Here is a 23,252-nt window from a genome sequence, read left to right as displayed (position 1 = left end):
GTGTGCAGTGACCTGGCGTCCGGGGGTCACAGGACCCTCGTCTAGGGGCTACAGGACCCTGTCGTGTGAGCCAGTTCCGAGCAGGTCTTAGTCCTCCTCTCTCAAATCGGTGTGGACTCAGAGAAGGCCTCCGCCACGGCTCTGGGTCACGCACACTCCACGCTGGGCCTGATGCCCCTCTCCCGGGCCCGCCCCGCGCTCGGGGAAATGGTAACCGTGCAGACCGAGACCCAGAACAGCCCTTCCTGGGGACTTACGGCCACAAGCAAGCTCTCCCCGTCAGCCCTGGCATTTGAAGGTCTGCAGAGGCCGGGAGTTCAGCTAGCGTGGGGCGAGCCCCTGAACCCGAGCTGTCGGGGATTGCTTCCAAAGGGACACCCGCGAGCAGCTGCGGGTCAGACGGAAGCGCGCGGGGCCGGCGCGGCGAGGTGACCTGAGCTGGCTGGACGCGCCGGGGCTGGCGCACGGCGGAAGGTCGATTGAAAATGTTGCATATGTGACAGAGGTTTGCGGGGAAGCACCCCCCCCCCAGTGTCTGTCTCCCTGATAATAACGTTATTTTTGGCCGGGGGGGGGTTTTAACAGTCGGCTACAGTCGCAATACAAGCAGCGTGTCCCCGCGAGGCTACGTCCCCAGCAGCACCCCCCAGCAGTCCAATTACAACACAGTCAGCACTAGCATGAATGGATATGGAACTGGCGCCATGGCCAATCTAGGGGTCCCGGGCTCGCCTGGATTCCTTAATGGCTCCTCCGCTAACTCTCCCTACGGCAGTAAGTGTCTGTTTTTGTCACACGTCATCACATAGATCCATGTTCACTCCCGAGTCAAATGTGTGCATTGCTTGGCTGTTCTGTGGTGTGAGCTGCTGGGCCAAAGGGAGGGTGGCTCCGGAGGCTGGGGGTCTGCGTGGCGACGGCAGGTGGCTCCGGAGGCTGGGGGTCCGCGTGGCGACGGCAGGTGGCTCCGGAGGCTGGGGGTCCGCGTGGCGACGGCAGACCGGCCTGCGGCGGCCGGAAACCCGCACGAGACGGGGCTGCCGGTCGGAAAGGAAAGTCCCCGCGAGCGTTTGCCTGTTAGCCAGAGAGCGGCCGAGCCAGAAGCGTGTCGTGCTTGTCTTGTCGGGGCCGCCGCTCCAGGCGAGGCCCTGAGAGCCCTCTCTGTGTGCTGTTGCCGTGCCGGCGCCGCGCGTGCTGACGTGTTTGCTTTGTTGCAGTAGTGCCGTCCAGCCCCACCATGGCAGCCTCTTCGGTCACCCTCCCTTCAAACTGTAGCGGCACACACAGCATTTTCTCATTCTCACCTGCCAATGTCATCTCTGCAGTGAAACAAAAGAGCGCCTTCGCGCCCGTGGTCCGGCCCCAAGCTTCTCCTCCTCCCTCCTGCACCAGCGCCAACGGGAACGGACTGCAAGGTGAGGGGCGGCGCACCGGCCCCAGGGCTCGCCGAGCGCAGGCGGAACTCTCCCTACCTCCCCCCAACAGCCACCCCACCCTGAGGGCAGGCCAGGCTGCACCGTGGGGTGCGAGCTCCAGCCCTCCTCCGGGTCCTCGCCCCTGCCGTGGCCCATGCATGCTTCCCCCCACCCCACCACTGAGCCGCATTGCGAGCCACCCCCCCCTTCCAGTAGCCACGTGAAGGACTCCCCGCCCCCCACCCCGGGGCTCACCCCCACCAGTAACAGTCTCGCTGGTAAAAACCATTGCCTCCTGCTTCCAGCCTCACCCACGTGTCCTCCCCTCAGGAAGGGGACCTGCCGGGGCACTGGGCAGAGGCAGCGGGGGGCGCGGTGGGGGGGCCCTGTCCCGACCACTCAGCAGACGGGCCTTCACGGCCGCGGCTCAGCCGGGAGAGCAGGGAGCACCCACCGGCGCTGGCGGCCTCCTTGCTCCCAGGCAGCAGAGTGGCCTTGGGGCGGGGATGGTGGGTCATTGTGCCACCTGCGGAGCCCGGTGCAAAGCCAGCGTGCACTCCACGTCCTGAGGCGGAGCCACCTTCTCAGCCTGTAGAGCAGACCCTGCCCGCCGGGCTGTGCTGTGCTCGGAAAGGGCTGCGCCCAGCCTGGGGCCGTGCATGCGTGAACACCGGGTGGGAGCGGGCTCCTCTGAGTCCTCTCCCTCGCACACTGAGGAGGGAGCAGGGCTGGCCCTGAGGGCAGGGGGAGGCACCCTGCGGACGCAGCTGCCCCCCAGATGGGGCCACGTGGAGCAGGCTCCGGGTGCCGGCCCAGGGCCGGGTCCCTCTGGGCCGCATAGGCCGCCCTGTGAGGTGTGCGGCAGCCGGGCCACGTGCGTGCCCCTAGGCCTCGCGATCTTCTGCATGGCTCTTTGTGACTCACGGGGGCCACAGGCACTGAATTAAGTGGCCGTCGTCTGGCCTCTTTCAGACATCACCTTTGGTATATGCTCCTCCCGGTGAAAATCAAATCCAGTTACTCCTTTAAAAAAATGAATCCATTCAACCAGTATTTACTGAGCGCCTACTATGTGCCAGGCTCTCTGCTGGGTGCTGAGGACGTTACCGTGGAGAAGACAAACTGGCCCTTTTGTGAAGTCGGTGGCATATTTCACTTTGATGAACTAATGCTCAAAAAAGGAACTGGAAAGGTATCCGTGATTTGAAATAATTGTCTTCCCAACATCTTAGCATATGAGAGGGACGCCCGGGCCCCGGGTGCCGCCGACCGGCCTGCAGGCCCGCCGCGGCCCCCAGCCCAGAGCTTCTCGCGAAGCAGGGGGCCAGGGGCCATGGCCCGGCCACCGTCCGCATGGCGCGGAGGCCCCCGGGAGGACGGCACCGCCCGGGCAGTGTGTACCCACACGGGTCTGCCAAAACCCTAATGTTGTAACGGTGAGTCGGAGAGGAATTAAGACTGTAGAAATTAATGAACTGGGAAATTGAAGCTCGCATCACTACGTGAACAAATGTATTAATATGTTATACATAAATTAATGAGAACGATCATTCTGACCAAAATTAAACAACACCGAAAAGACGTAAATTCTACTCGTACCAGGAGTTCACTGGAAAGCGTCCGCTGCACTTGGCATTTTAGCACCAAGTTTCTTACTCCGAGAGGAGCAGAGAGAGCTCCCTGACGTGGGGCTGTCACTTGGGTCTCTTCGGGGCCTTGGCCTTGAGGTGGCAGGGCAGGTGGGCTGGGAGCGGCTTTGCTCCTAGGGCGCCCGCGACTCACCATTACGATACCACACAGTCCACAGGAGGTCCGAGGCAAGGGCTGAGAGCGGAGGGGAAACTGAGGCGCCCCGGTTTTCACGGAGGGAGTGAGCCTGGCGCCCGGGTCCCAGTGGGGCTGCGGGCCGGCCCTGGCTGGCGTCACAGACGTGACCAGGTTGGTTCACGTCTCTGGACAGAGGTGGCCTCTGGGGAGTCTGGGCCTCCGTCTGCTGTGAACGAGCCACTGAGACCTGTGGGAAGGGGCGGCCTCGCCCAGGAGGGCCAGCAGCCTCGCCCCTCCAGTGAAGTCCTGGAGGAGGGCTGCCGCATGAGGGGTCGCGGGTGGGGGGTGTCTGTCCCCACACGTACCCAGCTCCCGTGAAATAGAGGCCCCCCTGCCCCCCGCGCCTTGACCCAGCCCATGGCTGGTTGGCGGGCGCGGCGCACGCCCCACATCACCGTTGAGTCAAGCCCCAGGCGGAGGCCGGCCCGGCCCGCGAGGGCGCAGCGCAGTAACCCGCGGCTCTCTCTCTTTCAGCTATGTCTGGGCTGGTAGTCCCGCCCATGTGAGCGGCCCGCTCTCCCTTCCGCGGCACCCGGCACCCAGCACCCAAGGACGGACTTCAGGGGACACGTTTAGTCCAGGAGAGCTGCGGCGGGAGCCAGTGTCTGCGCACGCATCGGCCGCGGCAGAAACGCTACAAGAGACTTTGTTTAAAGATTTTATTTAAACTATTAAGAATCCACATGCAAACAAGCCTACTTCTTCATGAACAATTCCATTTTATTGACTGAACTTTTCTCATATTTTCACATTTCTCAGTCCCGAAGACTAAGGAGAACAAAGCGACGCCTATTTTGTATAAAGTTTCCGACTCCGTCTTGGCTATGTCTAGTACTTGCTATGTGTTGGGAGAAACTTTGTGAATGCACCATTTTGATTATCATGAAACACTGATGAGAAATGCCTCCAGACATTTTTCTGTACTCATACTTAGACTCACAATGGTTGTGTATCTCTATAATGTGAAATATTTTTTTGTGGTGAAAAAAAGGGGCCAAGGAGGTGTGAGCCATCGAACTGGAAGAAAGGAGGACTATGTGACTAGGAGAATTCGGGGTGGCAGGGAGGGAGGGAGGGTTTATCATTGCTTAACTTCATCTTAATGAAATGAAACTTTGTAACTTATTGTAGTTAGAAATTGTAACTTTGATATTGAATTCTCTTGCCTTCAACAAGCACACTGACAGAAAAAAAAAAATGCTACTGTCTGTTGGTTAAAATATTCTCCCACTGCTAGAGCTTCCTGTTAAGCAAGTGTGATCTGCAACATTTTTTCAACTTTTGCTAGCACTCTATACTATTGCATTCTTAGGCTACTGTGAGGTCCATGTTTCTTGTACCAGAAATTGTCCTTTTGACTTCTAGCTCCTTCTTCCCTAATGTGTTTTGTATGTGGTTATAAAATTGTAGACTTTTGTGATTTTGCCAAAGTTGTAGCTAAATATTTATACACTTGTCTTGAATTTTTTTCAGATCCACTTAAATATTTAGAAAACAAAAACAAAAACACGTTTTCTTCCTTATGTGTCTCATAAGGAATAAAATGGTCTCCATTCAACACTTTTCCATGAACACTTACAGTTGCTAAGGGACTTTCTTTGTAACATATCGATTATAAATATTGTATTTATCTTTGAAATTTTGTACATTGCTTTTCCTGCCGTTTTCTTTTTCTTGTCTGTATTGGTTTTTGATCGTGGCCTGGTGTTGGAAAGAGCATTAGCCAAGAGCTGTCTCTCTGACCTGTTTTGTTCAAGTGAACTGGTGTCCTTGCATTTCATTTGTATTTCAAAGATTTGCTTTCTAGACTTTCCATTCTTTTTTTCCCTTTTTTTTTATTTTGAGGAAAAGTCAAATTCATTGTTTATTTTTATATTATTTTTAAGTTATCTGAACAAATACTTTTGAAAAAGAAGTTCGTTGTATAGTCAAAACAAAACGGTGCCACCCGGCTGTGACAAATCCTAGTAGATTCTGTGCATGTTGAACAGCCGCGAAGAGGGGACACCGTTTGGGGCTGTGTCCTTATTTTATTTTTCTGTAGAATGTAAAAAGTCATTTAGCTGCCACCCATGACTTTGCCACATAGCTGAACTGTGTTTACTGGAAAAATTCAGAGGCCTAAAGTTTAAAATAAAATTTACTTCTGATGTTTTAATTAAAATGTTTGCCACATTAACTTCTCTGATGCCTTAAAAGTGGACTTCTTTAAAGAACCTTTGTGCTATTTTATCACAGGCTTAGACACAATTGTGAATGGAGATCTCATTTGGAGATTTACGGTGTAACACACACACACACACACACACAAAAAGCACAAACCTGGTGTTCCATGTGTCGCTCCTTTCTGTGTCTGATTCTGCTGCGTGGCGTGTCCTCCCGGGCCCACCTAGGATTCAGAGAGGTTTCAGGGGGAACCAAAGTCACTGCTGGTTTGTAACTTTTTTTTAAAACAATACTTTTTGTGTGGTCAGACCCAGCAGCACCTTCTGTGCTTTTTAAACCAGAATGACCTCCCTGAGATACTGTGCCTGTTCGTGCCAAACCCACAGTGAGACCAGGAGGGTGGGTCTTTCCCCTTTGTGTTAAATGCTCCTCGGATACAGCACAGCAGATGTTTTGCAAATTGCAGCAGAAATCAGATTTAAAACAAAAAGGAGGGACTTTAAAATACTTTGACAAAAAGAAAAAAAAAAAACCATGCACAACTTAGGAAAGTGTTTATTCAAGGGACTCGATAAAAAAAGCAGAATGTCCCCGGTGGTCAGAGGGTCACAGTCCGGCCCTTTGACCGCTACGGCTTAGCTACGTGGGAAAGCCTGAGAAGTCACTTTGGAACTCAACTGCCTCCGTTTTATTTTGTGTCAGTAACGGTTCCACCCAAACACAAGCTCACGTGTACATGTTAAGAACGTTTGCAAGTTTCCTCAGCCCTGCACTCGGTTTGTGTTTTAATTAGTCAATGCCCCTCATGGCTTCATTGTCTCCAAATTGAGCGCTTCACTAAATGGTAGATTTTACTGTTAAAGACCCTACAATAAGATTGTTTTATCTGTACATTTTTTCAGATATTTAACTGTATAAAAATGTTCATTTTACACAATATTTAATTAAAGTATTTCTTGTCTGTGAATTTCACTTTGGGTAATTTTATCTGTTTTGATTACAATGAGTGGCAAAATGCATGCAGAAGTCACCTGGGGTGGTGGGGGTGGGGAGTGTTCCTCTGCACACCCTGGGCCCTGGGGCTGTGTCTTGGCCAAGATAAAAGTGATTCATGGAAGAGCCTTTCTAGGAAGTTCTCAGTCCTCAAACCGCTCTTCTCACGTGCACTGAGAAATCCTCATGGTTGCCGAGATGGCTCTGGTGCCCAGAGGGGCCATCTGTACGTGTGTTGCACTCGGATGTCTGCAGGGGATTCTGTGTCGGACACAGAGGCCAGAGCAGCACTACAGCACTTAACCAACCAGGAGACAGCCTCCCCCACAACCCCCGGGGGTCCTGCCGCTGCTTCCAGGCTGGAGGGATCCCCAGGACAGATCTAGAGCAAGTGCACTAGAGCTGCTCCTCCCACCCCACCCCCATGGAGCACACTGGGCGAGAACCAGCTTCAGGCTCTGGACAGGGGTGCAGACACCAGGGGCCCAGAAGGTGGCCGAGGTCCCATGTGGGGGAGCCCACCGCCCATTCCAGGCCCACGGTAAGGGCAAGACAGACCCTCTGTGCTGTCTCCGTGCTCCGCCTGGGCCGTGGTGGGCTGTGCCGTGGCGCGGCCCGAAGGCACCATCCGAATGAGCTCTGCCCTCAGCACTGGCGTTCTAATTTACACCAAGAAGCGGCTCCTGGGAATGAATTCTCGGCACTCCCCTCCCAGCTCATTCTGGATTTTTCACTTTCTCCTCAATGAAAGGCTGGTTTTGCATGTTTTGGCTTGCAGCTCTGTAACACATACACATAAGTGTGATCCAAATTAGTACTCACAAATGTCATCCTAATTACTTGTTCTGCTGAGCCAAACAGGAAACAATTATTCAAAACATAAAGAAACTTGTGAATACCTTTTTCTCCTGTCAATGACAATCAGGTTCCTTTGACTGCATTTTTGTCTCAGCCTTAAAGAGATAGCAAAGAGAAAAGAGGCTCTCGGGGTGCCAGACCGCGGGCCCGCCCCTCCCCGCCCTGGGGTCTTTCCCAAGGCGCCTGGGTGGGGAGGGCTGGGGACCAAATTCCCCACTCCTAGCTGGTGCCAGGAATGCCAGCCCTGGGCGGCTGGGGGCGGGGCGGGGGTGCGGAGGGCTGCCCCCCGGGGCGGCTCACCAGGGCCCTACAACCTGGGGAGAAACGGGTTCACGTTTGTGTTTCGAGTCAGGAGCGAGAACTGTGTTCTGTCCAGGTGTACCCCAATTACTGTCAGGCCGCCTTTTAAGGTCTTTCAAGCTTTTAAAGATTATTCAAAGCACTTGAAATGGGCTTCCATCTAATGCCTCATTTCATTGCATTAAACAGCCTAGTTAATAAAGAATCAATATATTCAAAGGGCAAGGTTATCTTTTGTCTATAAGGGGTGGTGTCATTCTGAACCTTTTATAGTTCAAATGCTGAAAAAGACCTCATGAAATCCATACTCATCAAGTGGGTCACTGAGAGCAATAAAGAGGGAAGGGGAGGGAGTGAAAGGGAAGAAAGGCTGCTCTCCTCTAAAACAACTCCGCCTTATCGCTTCGGTCGGAGCGCCCAAAGAGGTCCTCCGAAAATGTCAATTTCTCATCAAGACAAGAGGCCACGATGATCATTTTTTCCAGAGAATACATACAATTAAGAGAATGCACGGGGGCGGCTGTGGTAGCGATCTGTAGCAGCTTCTGTCCCCACGAGCTGCAACTCCCTCCCAGCAGATAATAAGGGTTGTTGATAAGTCAAGCGTCAATATGCCAAAGAGTGAGTTTTGAATGCGAGTCCTTGTGTGCCGAGCGCGCCCGGCCGATCCCAGGCCCCGATAAGGGCCCAGCTGCCAACGGACACCACAGGTTGGCCCTCACAATTAATGCGATGAATAAATCACACAAAAGAGTCGGGAGGCTTTATACTCAGTGAGACAATCCCCTGTTTTACCCTTCAAGGATTCCTTTTATGTTGGAATAAGGTTGCTTTTAATGAAATTTAAACTCATCAGAGGAAATCAAAAACCTCCAATCAGATTACAAATTGATTTTGTGGTCATTTGTCATTTCCCAGTTTCACAGAGAGCAAGTTGCCAGTCTGGTGCTGGGAGCCAGTGTGCACACGGCTCCCAGCCCCGGGCCTGGGGACAGACGGGAGCAGCCCCGGACGCCCAGAGCCCAGACGCAGACTCACACACGCTTCTGACTCTCCCCCCGCCACCCCACCCCGGTCTGGCCAAGTGAACCCATCACAAGACGGCCACCATTTAGCTTGGAATCCAGATGTGGCATGGCCAGGGGACATCCACCATCCTTGGCAGAACTCACAGGGACGGCTAGATCTGCAGTCACAATCCACGGCTGGCCCACAGAGACACATTCTCTCTGAACTGTAGTAAGTTTCAGTTCGTACCCACGCACGTCCTGAATTGGCCCTGGGTCACACCCGCGGGGGCCACGGGGACATCTAGGCCTCAGACACCACAGCCTGTGATCCGGGGCCAAGAGCAACCACGGAGACTCCTGCTCAGCCCAAACGATCGCTCCTGGGCACAGGCTGCTCTTTCTGCCAGGCCGGCAGAGGGGGCCTTCCTCATGGCCCCACCAAGCCCGGGAGCTTCCCGAGGCCACCAGTTGCTGGCCTCCCAGAGGTTCTCCGGTCACACCCTGGGGGGACTTTGAGCTTCCTGAAGACAAGACACAGCCATGCCTTCCTCAACTTCTTGTCCTACACTAGGACTCCCAGCCAAGGCCACAGGGCATGGCCCAGGGCAAGATCAGAGAAGGCACTGCTTCAGGAGGAGAGTGAACATCATTCCCAATTCCAGAATCCTTGGTGACCACCTTTTAAAAACAGTGTCTCTGACGTTAGCTGAGCAGCACACGCATTTTTGAGGAGCGAGCAAGCAGCCCGGCCCAGGCCCCTGTGCTGGAGCTGGGGGCCCGCAGGCCACTTCAGTCCCACCTAGCCTGGGCGGGGCCCGTTCCCCTCTTAGGTGACCTAATTGCTGTTCAGAGCAGTCACATGAGCAGCCCAGAGTCACAGGGCTGGAAGGACCAGGACTAGAAGCTAATTGAAGTCTCCAATCTCCCAGTCCTGCCCTTTCCCCTGACTTCGGTTTCAGATACCTTGGGCAGGGGATGGGGAGAGTGCGCAGAGACTGAGAGACCAACTGGATGGAAGGAGAACCACCACCCTCCCTGGGAAGCCTCCAGCCTAGCCGCCCCCGGGGTGTGACGCAGCCAGGCCATGAGATGGAAACCGGCTTGTGCAGCCGTGGTCAGCTGAAGCTCACGGGGTCTTGCTTTGGGACTCAACCATGATTCCAAAACAGAAGGCGGATGTTCCTCTCCCCAGGGTCCTTACAACAAACGAGGGGACCTCAAAGGAGCTGTTTCCCTCGTGCTTCTCCACCCAGTGTCTTCAGGGCCACCACGAGGTCTGCGTGGAGCCGGGGAGAAGAGGATGCCCGTGCACACGGGGTGCCCGTGGAGTCCACGTGGCATCTGCAGCGTAAGCTGAGCATAGGAGCCCTTCACATGGTGCAGGGACAGGAGGGGACAGGAAGGGGCACTGAGGCAGTGCCAGAGGGACAGGGCTGTAAGGCCAGCGCCATCAGCCCACGCCCCAGCCAGAGCTCCGCCCAAGCTTCTGGCCCGGCGGGCAGAGGGGGAGAGCGAGGAAAGGAAGAGCACCAGAGGTGTGGCTAGTGGGATCAGAAGAGCAACAACAAAGTCAGCGGTGTCTACTGGAAAAGAAACAAGCGTCGGAGGGGAACACGGGCATCCCACCGCTGCCTAGCACACCACTCCCCGAGACAGCTCCCTCATCAGACGGGTGCAACTTGCTAGCTGAGTTTCCAGTTAGCAAACTCGGGTTTCCAGCTACAGGAGACCAAGCCCTGTGCCGCTACCACCGCCGGCAGAACTGGTGCTGCTCTGGGCCTGGGGCCACCAGCAGAGACAGAAAGAAAAGTGCCACGATGACAACAAAGGGTTTATATCTCAATATACAATGAGCTCTTGCAAATCAATAAGACCAGATACCCTGAAGAAAAACAGGCAAATTCACAGTCAGTTCACAAGGGAACAATACAAGTGATTGATAAGCTTAGGAAAATATATTCAACCTTACTTAAAAATGCACATCAAAATAATGAGATGAAATTTTTTTCATCTATTAAATTAGAAAAGATTTTACTTAAAAGCTAATACTCAATCCTGATGATGGAGAAATGGGCATTCTTAGAGTTGTCGATAGACGATTAAATTGGTACAGCCTTCTGGAAATCAATTTGACGTTATATCAAGAGACTTAACAATGTTCATATCCTTTGACCCACTAATTCCACTTTGAGGAATCAATCTTAAGGAAATGATCAGAGATTAGGCAAGATTCAAGTACAAGACTGTTCACTGCAGTAACGTGTATTTAAAAAACTGGAAAGAACCCAAATACCCGAAAATAGCAATTGTTAATTGAATTATGGTATAGCCATATAGTAGAGTATTATATATTCTACTGAGCCATTAAGATCATGCTTTTAAACTATATTTAACGAAATGGTAAATACTAATGATATAAAATGAAGGCGAGGTGGGCATGTAACACTGGATATACAACATCAATCAAAATTGTAAGTTTCTCTGTCAAGAGAAGGCAAGAAGAATAAATATAGAATATGTATAATGTTATAGAATAATATGTATTTGGAAAAACTGGTAGAATGACAGCAGGATCGCTACTTGGTGTGTTTGGGAGGTGGAAACTTCTAGAGGACACCCAGAGGTACCTGGGGGGGGCTGGTGCTGTAGGCCACAGACTGACATGGGTGGTCGGTCGGAGCTCAGACAGAGCCGGATTGGGGAGCCCAGGGCCACGGGGTACCAGGGAGGCAGAGCCCAAGGGATAGGCTGCCGTGCAGTGCCGTGTCCCTGCGGCCGGATCGGACCTCACGTCTACTTGAGCTTCCTTGCAGGGATCTCTGCTGCTGCTGCCAACCGAACAATTACTGACCCAACAAGGGGGAAAACTACACTCGATGTTAGCGAGCTACAGGTTACATGAGATCTTGAATGAAAAAGTAATAATAAAATAAAATTAGTGTCCTGAGAAAATCCAAAAGAACTTAATAAAAAGCATTAAATTCAGTAAGGGGGATTCAGCAAGACTGAGGAATACAAGGTCCACATTCAACCATATTTCAGCAACAGTGGGAATTTAAAAAAAAGTACAGCATTTATAACACCACAAATAACACCAGATACCCAGGAAGAAAGCTACCAATGTGATATAAGATGACGGCCAGGAAACTTAACACGTGTCGAGAAATGTTTAAAATCTTAAGAAATGGAGACACAGAACACATTCGTGGGTTGAAAAATTGCATGTTGAAAAGATGCCGATTGTCCCTGAAGTGACCTCTGGACTCCGTCTCGATCTCGGCGCAACTCCGGGAGCTCCTTTCCTGAATTGATAAGCTGATTCCGAAACCTACGTGGAGCTGCGAAGGACTAAGGGAAGTCACGGCAACCTTGACCGAGTAGGAAGCCTGAGGTCTTGAACTACCATCTTACTCAGATTGGGCCGCTGGGACACAATCCCACACACCAGTGGCTCAACACAGCAGACCTCTATCTCTCCCGGTCCCGGAGGCTGGGGAGCCCCAGGTCCAGGAGCTGGCGGATCTGGTTCCCGGTGAGCGCTCTCTTCCCGGCTTGCGGACGGCAGCCTTCTCACTGCGCGCTCATGGGCAGAGAGAAAAAGGGCTTCGATCTCTTCTGAGGGCTGGACGCCCATCATGGGGGCCCCACCTCCAGGGTCTCACGTAAACTGCATCACCTCCCGTCCTGTTGTGGGGTGGGGTGTCAACATTTGGATTTGGGCGCACGTGCAGTCCCTGACGCTACCCAGAGTTCCTCATGGGGCCTCAGTAAGTACTACAGCGCGGCGTTAGAGCACGAAGCGGCGCCCGGAAGCCGGTCCACACACGGTCCCCTGATTCATACACAGCGGACACAGCAGAGCAGTTGGCAAAAGGGGGGTCTTCCTAGTAAGGTGGGCGGAGTGACGTGGATAGACATCCGCTAAATAAAGTGCCTCTCCCTCACAAATGTGAATGCAAATCCGGATGGCCGGGCGCCCTGAGTTAGGCTCCCTGGCTGTGAAGAAGAGAGAACAGAGTTCAAGGACGGAGGGTCAAAGTCAGAAGAATCCCCAGGGTCCCCCAGCTGAAGGAGCCCCGGGACAGAGTGACGCCCCCCATCTGCCCGGGCAGGCTGGCGAGGGCCGCGATGCGCAGGCGGCAGGAGGGCCCTTGCGGGGTAGAAACCCAAACGCCGCGCCTTGGACAGGTGGAGTCGTCGCACCCCGCATGAGCTCTCGCCGGGAGCGGGCGGGGCAGACACCCGACAAGGTCACTCCCGCGCTCCGGAGGCTCTCAAGAAGACTGTGGTTTTGTTACCGAAAGGGATTAACGACGACCTAACTAGATGGGAGATCATCCCGTGTTCAGGATCGGAGGACAGTTTGTCGCTAAGATGACGATGTTTCTGGATTGATCTCCAGATCCAACGCAGTCCCGACCCGAGGCGCAGCCGGCTCCTCTTAGAAACGGACAAGCTGAGCCTGGAACTCAGAGGCTAGAGCACAGGGTACAGAAGAGCCAAACCGCGTCCTAAGAGAAGAACAAAGTCAGAGGCTCCCCTTGGATTTCAAAATCTACTGCAAAGAGAAAGAATTTAAGACGGTGTCGTCCTGGGGTAGGGTCCATGTCCAGATCCGGGTCAGAACGGACAGTCCGGAAGTCATCCGGTGTATTTATGGTCAGCAGGGGTTTGACATGGGTGCTGGGCCACCAAGGGGGAAACAAAAGGCTCCTGACCAAAGAGTGCAGAGGAACTGGAGAGTCCCAAGCCAGAGAACGGAGGTGGACGCTGACCCAGACCGTGCACAAAACCCAACGTAAAATGGATCAAGGCCCTAAACGTGAGAGCGAAGACAGTAACATGGGAAGAGCACACGGGGCCGCCTTCAGAAAGCAGATGTCACGGGAGCTGGCAACGGCGTGCGGAGCCTTGGGTCTGGGGAGCATCTCAGCTTTGACACCCAAAGCAAGAGTCATAGAAGTAAAAACAGAGAAACTGGCATTCATCAAAACGGAAAATCGCTCTGTCTCAAAGACATTATCAAAATCAGCCCACAGAACGGGAGAAACTCTTTGAAAATCATGTATGTGGTGAGCGACTTGCATCACGAATGTATGAAGAACACTGGAAACCAACCTGTAAGAAGACAAAGGAGTCCATCTGGACATGGGCAAATGATCAGAAATAGACATTTCTTTAAAGAAGATGCCCGTGTGGCCACCAAGCACGTGCGACAGCTCTGCACTGTCCGTCGGTGGGGGGGCGAGACGCCCTTCATGCCCACCAGGGCGGCTCTGATCAGCCAGTCCGCCCGCGGCCCGGGATGTGACGTATGGAGACGCCGGGTCTCCTACGCCTGCGGCTGGACGGAGGAAACGGGGCAGTCAGTCACTTTCAACAGACCAGCAGGTTCTCCTGTGGTGTAACAGCTACCGTAGGACCCAGTATTTCTATTCCTAGTGATACACCCGAGAGATAGAAATCTACGCTCACACAGAAACTCGCCCGCGAGCGTTAGCAACAGCATTAGCGTAATCCAAAGTTGGAAATAAATCCACTGCGAATGGATTTTACAAATGGGGTGGATCCCTGGGATGACACCCTCTTCGGTGACAGAGGGACCACGGAAGAACCATGCGTGGATAAACTTTGGAAACAGATGCCGAGTGAAGGAATCTGATCCCCAACAGCCAAGTTTCCGTTTATACGTAACATCCAGAGACGACAGATCCACAGTCAGAAAACAGACTTGTGACTGCTCACCGCGGGAGACACGGGGAGTGGGCGTGGAGCTGGAGAGACCGCGAGGAGAACCGTTCTGAGGTGCTAACAACATTCTGCAACCGACTGCGGTCCGAACCGCTGAGCCGCACTGGTCAAGCAGGTGCATTTTAAGTTACGTGAATTCTCTCTCTATAAAGGTGTTATAAAAAAAAGTCCTATGATTTTATCAAAGCTAAAGTAAAAAAATCCACTTTTCATGGAGAATTACTCCTAAGGCGTTTGTTTTTCAGAGGAAACCGTATTTCCTCGAGAAAGTTGCTGGGGCTGGAGTCTCAGCTCCGTCTGCGAGAGCCGTCAGCGTTCTGCGCTCTGCCCTAAGCGTGGCAAGGTCTTCCTTCCCTCTGCTCCCTCGGGCCCGTGCCCACAGCTGTAGAAGGAGCAGGGCTCACACAGGCCCCTGCTCAGCATGTCCAGGCCACGAAGTCCGGCTCCCGGCCTCGGTCCTACCTGCAGGGAGGTGAGGCGGGTGCAGGCTCCCCTCCTTCTGTGGCCTCACGCAGCCCCAGGGGGGCGGCCCACCCCAGCCCAAGCCTGAATTCTATCTGGGCCGTGCTGAGGCTGCCCTCGGTCCCCCGTGGAACAGACACACACGGGGTTCCTCATCTAAGCTTCTTTCCGCAGTTAGATTTTTCTTGAAGGGAAAACAAATCCTTCAAGGATGGCTTTTCAAAGTGATTTCATTATTTGCTGAACATTCCAGAGTACGCTCCTCCTTTTTAAATGTCACTGTGCTGTTTCTTAAATGTCTTCAGACTTGTTATCTTATGAAGCTGGATGTCTGAAATCTCGACCAGTGCCACCCCCACCCCCCGGGCTGGGCCACACCTGTGTTTCTCTGGCTCAAGGAACCAGTGCCCGAGCGTCCCATGGCTTTCCCTCCTGCCCCAGCTGTCCTCCTTGGCACAGCAGCCAGAGGCTCCTCCAAATTAGGGCAGACCACCTTCACTGCACCCCCTCCAGACTTCTCCCACGGGCCACCAGGATGGACACAGTCAGCCCCACAGTCCCCTCCCCCTGTGCCTCAGCTCCGGGACAGGGACAACTTCATGGTCCATGAACATAAACTCCTGCTTGCCGTCCTCTCCCTGGAGCTCTCTTCTGCAAAAGCACTTGCTTCCCCCCCCCCCCAACTCAGGTCCCATCCCCCTCTTCCAGGGAGGTGTCCCTAAATTTAACACCCCTAAAATAAACACCCCTACACAACTACCACCCACATGCCTTCCCCCTCTCTTTTATGCAGTTTTTCTCCTAATCACCTGCACCGTTTGATAAAGCTGAGGCTTTCCTTAAGCAGCGTCTATCCTGCTATCCTCTAGACCAGAAGCCCCTGGAGGAGGGGGCTCGTCTGCTTGGACACGGAGGCAGCCTCAGCACTCCCAGCACTTGCAACCAGACCCCTGGGTTGAGGCTCAGGATATGAGGCTTAGCAGCACTCCACGTTGGCCCTGGAGGGCTCAGTTTTCATTGTCTCGCACAGTTTCGCTCCCTTGTGCCTATTTTTTGTGTTAGTCTAGAGTGTATAATCTTCAAAGCAGCAGAAAAAGGAAAGAACTCCTGTGTTAGACCCGGCTTCTCTGGAAGCCACGTGAGCTCCAGAAGGTCAGCTCCATTCGGAATATTTGTGGAGGTCTCACTGTGGGCCAGGTCCCAGGCCAAACGTGAGAGAGGCATTAAATGGATAATAATCCATTTTTACCTGCTCTCTTGTAATGGGAGCTTGTTGTAAAAATAAAGGCAATAAATGTGGACAGGAAGGACAAGGACAACCCTCCTTCATCCCAGCTCTGCCACAACTCCTCCTCTTCCCCGCGGATACACTGTTAGCAAGCTGCTGTCAATCTCTCTAGACCTCATTCTAGGGTCTCGATACACATTTCCGTGTAGCTAAAAAACCATAACACAGAGCAGGACTTTTTTTATGTTTATGTTTAGCATTTTATGTTTTTTATGTTCTTATGTCTAGCATCCCCCAACAACCTCCTCCTGTTGGAACACGGGGATCCACCCCACATGTTCTAGTGGCTGTACAGAAAGAAATGCATTGATTTAATACCCCCCACCGGAAACTTTCATATTCTTTGCTATTAAAAACAATGGTATAGCAACAAAAAGTATATGACAAAACTCTTAAAAATACCATTTTTTAAAGAGAGATACCATTCACAACGGTGGCAGAACATTAAATATCTAGGAATAAATTGAATAGAAATTGTTCAAAACTGGCACACTGAAGACCACAAAACAGAATTGAGAAAAATTTTAGAGGTCTAAATAATTGAAGGTATATACTCTGTGGGTTTAAAACTTAATAAATTTTCTTCCCAAAATTGATCTGTCATTTAAGCACCATAAAAATATTATCAGGGTTAGTGCTGTGGAAATTAAAAAGTTGAATCTAAAAGTTATATGGGGCATGCAGATGGCTAGGGATAGTCAACAATCTGGATGAAACACAAAACCGGGAAACTTAGACTACAAATATCAAGACTTACTTTATAACTAGAATTAAAACAGAGTGTTACTGACACAAGAATAGTTCGAAAGTCCAATCAAATGGGATGCAGAGTCCGGAAAGAGACCCACACAAGAGACCAGGTGAGGTGGGCCAACAAGGGGCTAAGTGTCTTGTACACAATAGAGGTTACCTGTCACCTCACACCATACATAAAACTCCAGTCCACACAGATACGTGGCTGAATGTGGAAGATGGTGTTTTCAGAAGGAAACACAGGAGAATATGTTTACAAATGTGCCAGGGAAAATATATTAATCAGGACACAAAAAGCTTTAACCAGAAAATAAAAAACTGACAAATCAGACAACACTAAAATTAAGAAATTCTGTCCCTCAAAACAATACCTTCAGCAAAATGAAAAAGCAAGCCACAAAATGGGAGATATTTGCAAGATACACGTCTGACAAAGAGCTCACCAGATACAAAGAAGCCTGCATAGTAATAAGAAAAACTAGCTTCATTTAAAAAATGGACAAAATACTTGAACAAGCAATTCACGGAAATCCAGCTATCCTAATGCCAATGAATACAAACAGAACTCCGGAGTTCACTAATTACCAGGATTCTGAACATAAACCACAAGGAGGTACCACCACACCTCCGCCAGAATGGCTAACTATGATAAATCAGGCAATATCATGTTTTTTTGTTTTGTTTTGTTTGGCTTACACAGTAGACATTTATTTCTCATAGGTCTGGGGGTTAGAAGTCTGAGATCAGGTGTCAAGCTAGTGTGGGCCCTTTTCCTGGCTTGCAGATGACCTCCTTCTCTCTAGGGAAAACAGAAGAAAGGGGAAGGGTCTGGTCTCACTTCTTCTTCTTCTTCTTTTTTTTAAATTTATTTTCAGCGTAACAGTATTCGTTGTTTTTGCACCACACCCAGTGCTCCTTGCAATCCGTGCCCTCCATAATACCCACCACCTGGTTCCCCCAACCTCCCACCCCCCGCCACTTCAAACCCCTCAGATTGTTTTTCAGAGTCCAGAGTCTCTCATGGTTCATCTCCCCTTCCAATTTCCCTCAACTCCCTTCTCCTCTCCATCTCCCCTGGTCCTCCATGCTATTTGTTATGCTCCACAAGTAAGTGAAACCATATGATAATTGACTCTCTCTGCTTGACTCATTTCACTCAGCATAATCTCTTCCAGTCCCGTCCATGTTGCTACAAAAGTTGGGGATTCATCCTTTCTGATGGAGGCATCATACTCCATAGTGTATATGGACCACATCTTCCTTATCCATTCGTCCGTTGAAGGGCATCTTGGTTCTTTCCACAGTTTGGCGACCGTGGCCATTGCTGCTATAAACATTGGGGTACAGATGGCCCTTCCTTTCACTACATTTGTATCTTTGGGGTAAATATCATCCTCAATGGGAAAAAGCTTGCAGCCTTCCCGTTGAGATCAGGAACACGACAAGGATGCCCACTCTCACCACTCTTGTTCAACATAGTATTAGAAGTCCTAGCAACAGCTATCAGACAACAAAGAGAAATAAAAGGTATCCAAATTGGCAATGAAGAAGTCAAACTCTCTCTCTTTGCAGATGACATGATTCTTTATATGGAAAACCCAAAAGACTCCACCCCCAAACTACTAGAACTCATACAGTAATTCAGTAACGTGGCAGGATACAAAGTCAATGTACAGAAATCAGTGGCTTTCTTATACACTAACAATGAAAATACAGAAAGGGAAATTAGAGAATCGATTCCATTTACTATAGCACCAAGAACCATAAGATACGTGGGAATAAACCTAACCAAAGAGGTAAAGGATCTGTACTCGAGGAACTACAGAACACTCATGAAAGAAATTGAAGAAGACACAAAAAGATGGAAGACCATTCCATGCCCTTGGATCGGAAGAATAAACATTGTTAAAATGTCTATACTGCCTAGAGCAATCTATACTTTTAATGCCATTCTGATCAAAATTCCACTGGTATTCTTCAAAGAGCTGGAGCAAATAATCCAAAAATTTGTATGGAATCAGAGGAGACCCCGAATCACTAAGGAAATGTTGAAAAACAAAAATAAATCTGGGGGCATCACGTTACCTGATTTCAAGCTTTACTACAAAGCTGTGATCACCAAGACAGCATGGTACTGGCATAAAAACAGACACACAGACCAGTGGAACAGAGTAGAGAGCCCAGATATGGACCCTCAACTCTATGGTCAAATAATCTTCAACAAAACAGGAAAAAATATACAGTGGAAAAAAGACAGTCTCTTCAAAAAATGGTGCTGGGAAAACTGGGCAGCTATATGTAGAAGAATGAAACTCGACCATTCTCTTACACCGTACACAAAGATAAACTCAAAATGGATAAAAGACCTCAACGTGAGGCAATATCATGTTTTAGCAAATATGTAGACCGAAAGGAACTCTCACACAGCTGGCGGGAGTACGAGCTGCTACAGCCACTTTTGTCAATTCCTCGGCCACTAAAGTTACACGTTAGGACTCTGCAACCCCAGTGTTAGTTAACTCTACCTCCAACAGCAATGTGTATGAATATTTACTAAATCACACTGACAAAAATGCTAACAACAGCACCGTTTTTTAACAGCTTCATTGAGGTATGACTGACATACAAAAATCTATACATATTTAATGTATGGAACTTGAGGGTTCCGACAAATACGCACCTGTTAAACCATCACCACGGTCAAGGTAATGGACATCTGCATCACTTCCCAAAGTTTCCAAGAGCAGCACCATTCTTAAAGGTCCCCAAATGGAAACATGTCCATCAACAGTAAAATGAATAAATGAAATTGTGGCATATTCATATAACATAAGATTTTATTTATTTATTTGAGAGAGAGCGAGAGAGAGCATGAGAGGGGAGAGGGTCAGAGGGAGAAGCAGACTCCTGCGGAGTGGAGCCCGATGTGGGTCTCAATCCCAGGACTCCAGGATCGTGACCTGAGCCAAAGGCAGTCGCTTAACCAACTGAGCCCCCGTAGGCGCCCAATATAAATGTTTTAGATGACAATGAGAACAGGTTTCTTAAACCTACATGCACTCACATGGGTGAATCGCACTTAACAATGTCGACTGAAAGGAGCCACTATATGATTTCCATTTATATACAGGTCAAAACCAGCCAAAATGAATCCATGTGAAAAGTCAAAATTAAGGTTCCCTTGGGTGGGGTAGTAGTGACTAATAGAAGATAGGTGGGATCCTGGTATGTTCACTTTGTAAAAACCCAGAAAACTCAATGCTTATTGAACTTGAAACTCCTCTGTATAAATGTTTTCCTTCAGCAAAAAATTCACACTAAGGAGTGGTATATAGAACATCCTTGTAACTGGTATATTTGTGCATAAATCAGTATTTCTGTAAGGAATTGCTCCTGAGGCAAAATTGTTAGTTCACTTTTTAAACATGAACTTTAAATTTGGGGTATGTATTGCTAAATGGTCTCATTCATCAACGTGTAGGAAAATATCTATTTCTGAGAACCTGGCCAGAGCAATTAGGTAAGAAAAAGAAATAAAAGGCATCAGAACTGGAAAGAAAGAAACAACACTACCCCTATTTGCAGGTGACATAATTTTAAATAGAGATAATTATAAGTTCCACCAAAATACAGTCAAATTCAAGCAATAAATTCAGTAAAGTTGCAAGATAAAATATTAACGTACAAAACTCAGTACTGCCTGTATGCACTAACAAACATCTGAGGAAGAAGGAAAACAATCCTATTTACAATGGCATCAAAAACAATAAAATACTTTGAAATAAATTTAACTGAGGAGGGGAACTATCGCTACACTGAAACCTACATGACATTGATGAAAGAAACTGAAAACACAAGTAATTGGAAAGATATCCCATGTGCATGGAATAGAATTAATAACATAAAAATGTCCATATTACCCAAAGGCATCTACAGATTCAATGCAATTCCTATCCAAATCCCATAGCACTTTTCACAGAACTAGAACAAACAATTCAAAAATTAGCATGGAACCACCAACGCTCCTGAAGAGCCAAAGCAACAGAGAAAGAACAAAGTTGGAGGCATCACTTATCCTGATTTTAAACTATATTACAAAGCTATAGTAATGAAACAATACAGTACCGTCATAAGAACAGACACACAGACCCAGGCAACAGAATAGAGAGCCCAGAACTAACCCACACATGTACTGTCGGCTAATATTTGACAAGGAAGCCAGGAACAGTCAATGGAGAAAATATACCCTTCAATAAATGGTGCTGGAAAAATCAGAAATGCACGTGTAAAAGAATCAAATTAGACTTCTATCTGACACCACTCACAAAAATTAACTCAAAATTGTTTGATTAAAGACTTACTGTAAGATCTGAAACCATAAAACTCTCAGAAGAAAACAGAGGGGAAAGAGCTCTTTGGCGTGGGCTTGTCAGTGTTTTCAATAGGACACCTAAAACACAAGGAATAAAATAAAAAACAGGGGCACGTGGCGGCGGGGGCTCAGCTAATTAAGCGTCTGCCTTCAGCTCAGGTCATGATCCTGCCGTCCTTGGGATTGAGCCCGCATGGGGTTCCCTGCTCAGCGGGGAGCCTGCTTCTCCCTCTGTCTCTCCCCACCGCCCTCGCACCACTGATCCACTCTCTCTCAAAAACAAAACAAAACAAAACAAAACAAAACAACAACAAAAAAACACAACCCAAAACAACAACAACAAAATACAAGGGAGTCCACATCAAGCTAAAAAGCTTCTGCCGAGCAAAAGAAACCATCCACAAAGTGCCAAGGCAACCTACAGAATGGGAGAAAAAGTTTGCACACCACCCATCTGATAAGGCTTAATTTCAGCATACATAAGCGATACATAAAACTCAACAGCACAAAAGAAAATCCAATTCTAAAGGAGCAAAACCTGAAACATTTTTGCAAAGAAATTCAAACGGCCACAGGTACATGAAAAGGTGCTCCTCATCACTAATTATCAGGGAAACGCACACCAAAACCATCACGAGATGTCACCTCATGCCTTTTTTAGGACGGCTGCCCCAGACGACAAAAGAGAACAAATGCTCTCCAGGTCAGGAAAGAGGGGAACCCGTGTTGCATAGTTGCTGGGAATGCAAACTGGTGCGGCTACTAAGGAAAACTGTATGGAGATTCTTCAAAGAAATAAAAAGAGAACTACCACAGGATCGACCTTTTTCCCTTCTGGGTATACCTCCAAAGGAAACGACCTCACTTTCCCAAAGGGACACCGACCCCCCCCACGCTCGCCGCACTGTATCTACAACAGCCACGTCACGGAAACAACCTAAGCGCCCAAAGACGATGAATAAAGGAAATGGGATTATAACAAACACCCGGGCACACACATCACGGGATGCTCTCAGCCCTAGAAATGAGCGGCTCGTGACAACACGGATGAAGCTTGAGGGAATCATCTACGTGAAACAAATGAGACAGACAAATACGGTACAATGTTACACCTGTGTGCAACCTAAAAAACCCTAAACTCCTAGAAACGGATCAGATTGGAGGTTGCCAGAGGTGGGGGATGGGGCTAGAGGATATGGGCTGAAGGTGGTTACAATGTCTCACTTTGTGAGTTATAAGGTAAAAGAGCTCTGGGGGTGTGATATGCGCGATGGCCACAGCTGCAATACTACTGTTTAGACGCTTGACCAAGAAAGAAGATCTTAAAAGATCTTATTATAAGGAAAAAGCATTTTTTATAACTGTGAGGTGACGGACATTAACCGAACTTATTGTGGTGATCTTTTCATAACCCACACGTATATGCAATCATCATGTACCCCTCAAAATGCTACAATGTTATATGTCAATTATATCTCAACATAACTGGAAAAAATTTAAAAATCTCTCACTGCCCATCTTTGCTCATAATACATCATTCACTCCTTCATTTAAACATGGTTGTCATGAGAGGATAAAGACTGCGCGATTCCGCTTACCTGAGGTCTCCACAGCCTTCAAATTCATGGACACAGAGAGTAGGGTGGTGGGTGCCAGGGCCAGGAGAAGGAGGAGGCGGAGGAGGGGACAGGAAGGCAGCGTTCCATGCTCCAGAGTTCTGGCTGTGCAAGACCACGAGGTCCTAGAGACCGTGGCATGGCAGGTGCCCGGCAGGGCTACACGCTCCGTGCCCCATGCCACTGGGCCGCGCTCTGAGAAACAGTGCAAATGACAAACGCTATATATATTTCAGTGCAATTTAAAAAAAAAAAACTTAAAAACATTTAAGAATACTGTTAAAATGTCTATACCACCCAAAGCAATCTATAGATTTAATGCAATCCCTACCGAAATACTGCCAGCATTTTTCACAGAACTAGAACAATCCTACAATTTGTAAGGAGCCACAAAAGCCCCTGAATAGCCAACGCAATCTTGAAAAAGAAAAACAAAACTGG

At 49.4% G+C, this 23,252-nt stretch overlaps 1 protein-coding gene across 14 annotated transcripts in view; it reads left to right on the top strand.

Annotated features, from left to right (window-relative positions):
- Window positions 1-6,380, top strand: part of EBF3 (EBF transcription factor 3) — a 119,431-nt gene extending 113,051 nt beyond the window's left edge. For 2 of the 14 annotated variants that reach the window (XM_047702813.1, XM_047702811.1), the window contains exons 14-17: window positions 586-774; window positions 1,326-1,415; window positions 2,495-2,607; window positions 3,717-6,380. In XM_047702813.1, coding sequence (XP_047558769.1) covers window positions 586-774; window positions 1,326-1,415; window positions 2,495-2,607; window positions 3,717-3,734 — 410 coding nt within the window. In that variant the 3' untranslated portion in view covers window positions 3,735-6,380. Of the gene's footprint in view, window positions 1-585; window positions 775-1,217; window positions 1,416-2,494; window positions 2,608-3,716 lie in introns of all 14 variants that reach the window. The other 12 variants (XM_047702809.1, XM_047702807.1, XM_047702817.1 and 9 more) reach the window with 8 other exon arrangements.
- Window positions 6,381-23,252: the final 16,872 nt, after the last annotated feature.

This window comes from Lutra lutra, chromosome 14, assembly GCF_902655055.1.
Source record: "Lutra lutra chromosome 14, mLutLut1.2, whole genome shotgun sequence".
NCBI lineage: Eukaryota > Metazoa > Chordata > Mammalia > Carnivora > Mustelidae > Lutra > Lutra lutra.
Note: the sequence above shows the minus strand (reverse complement) of the source record. Positions and strands in the feature narration are given on the sequence as shown.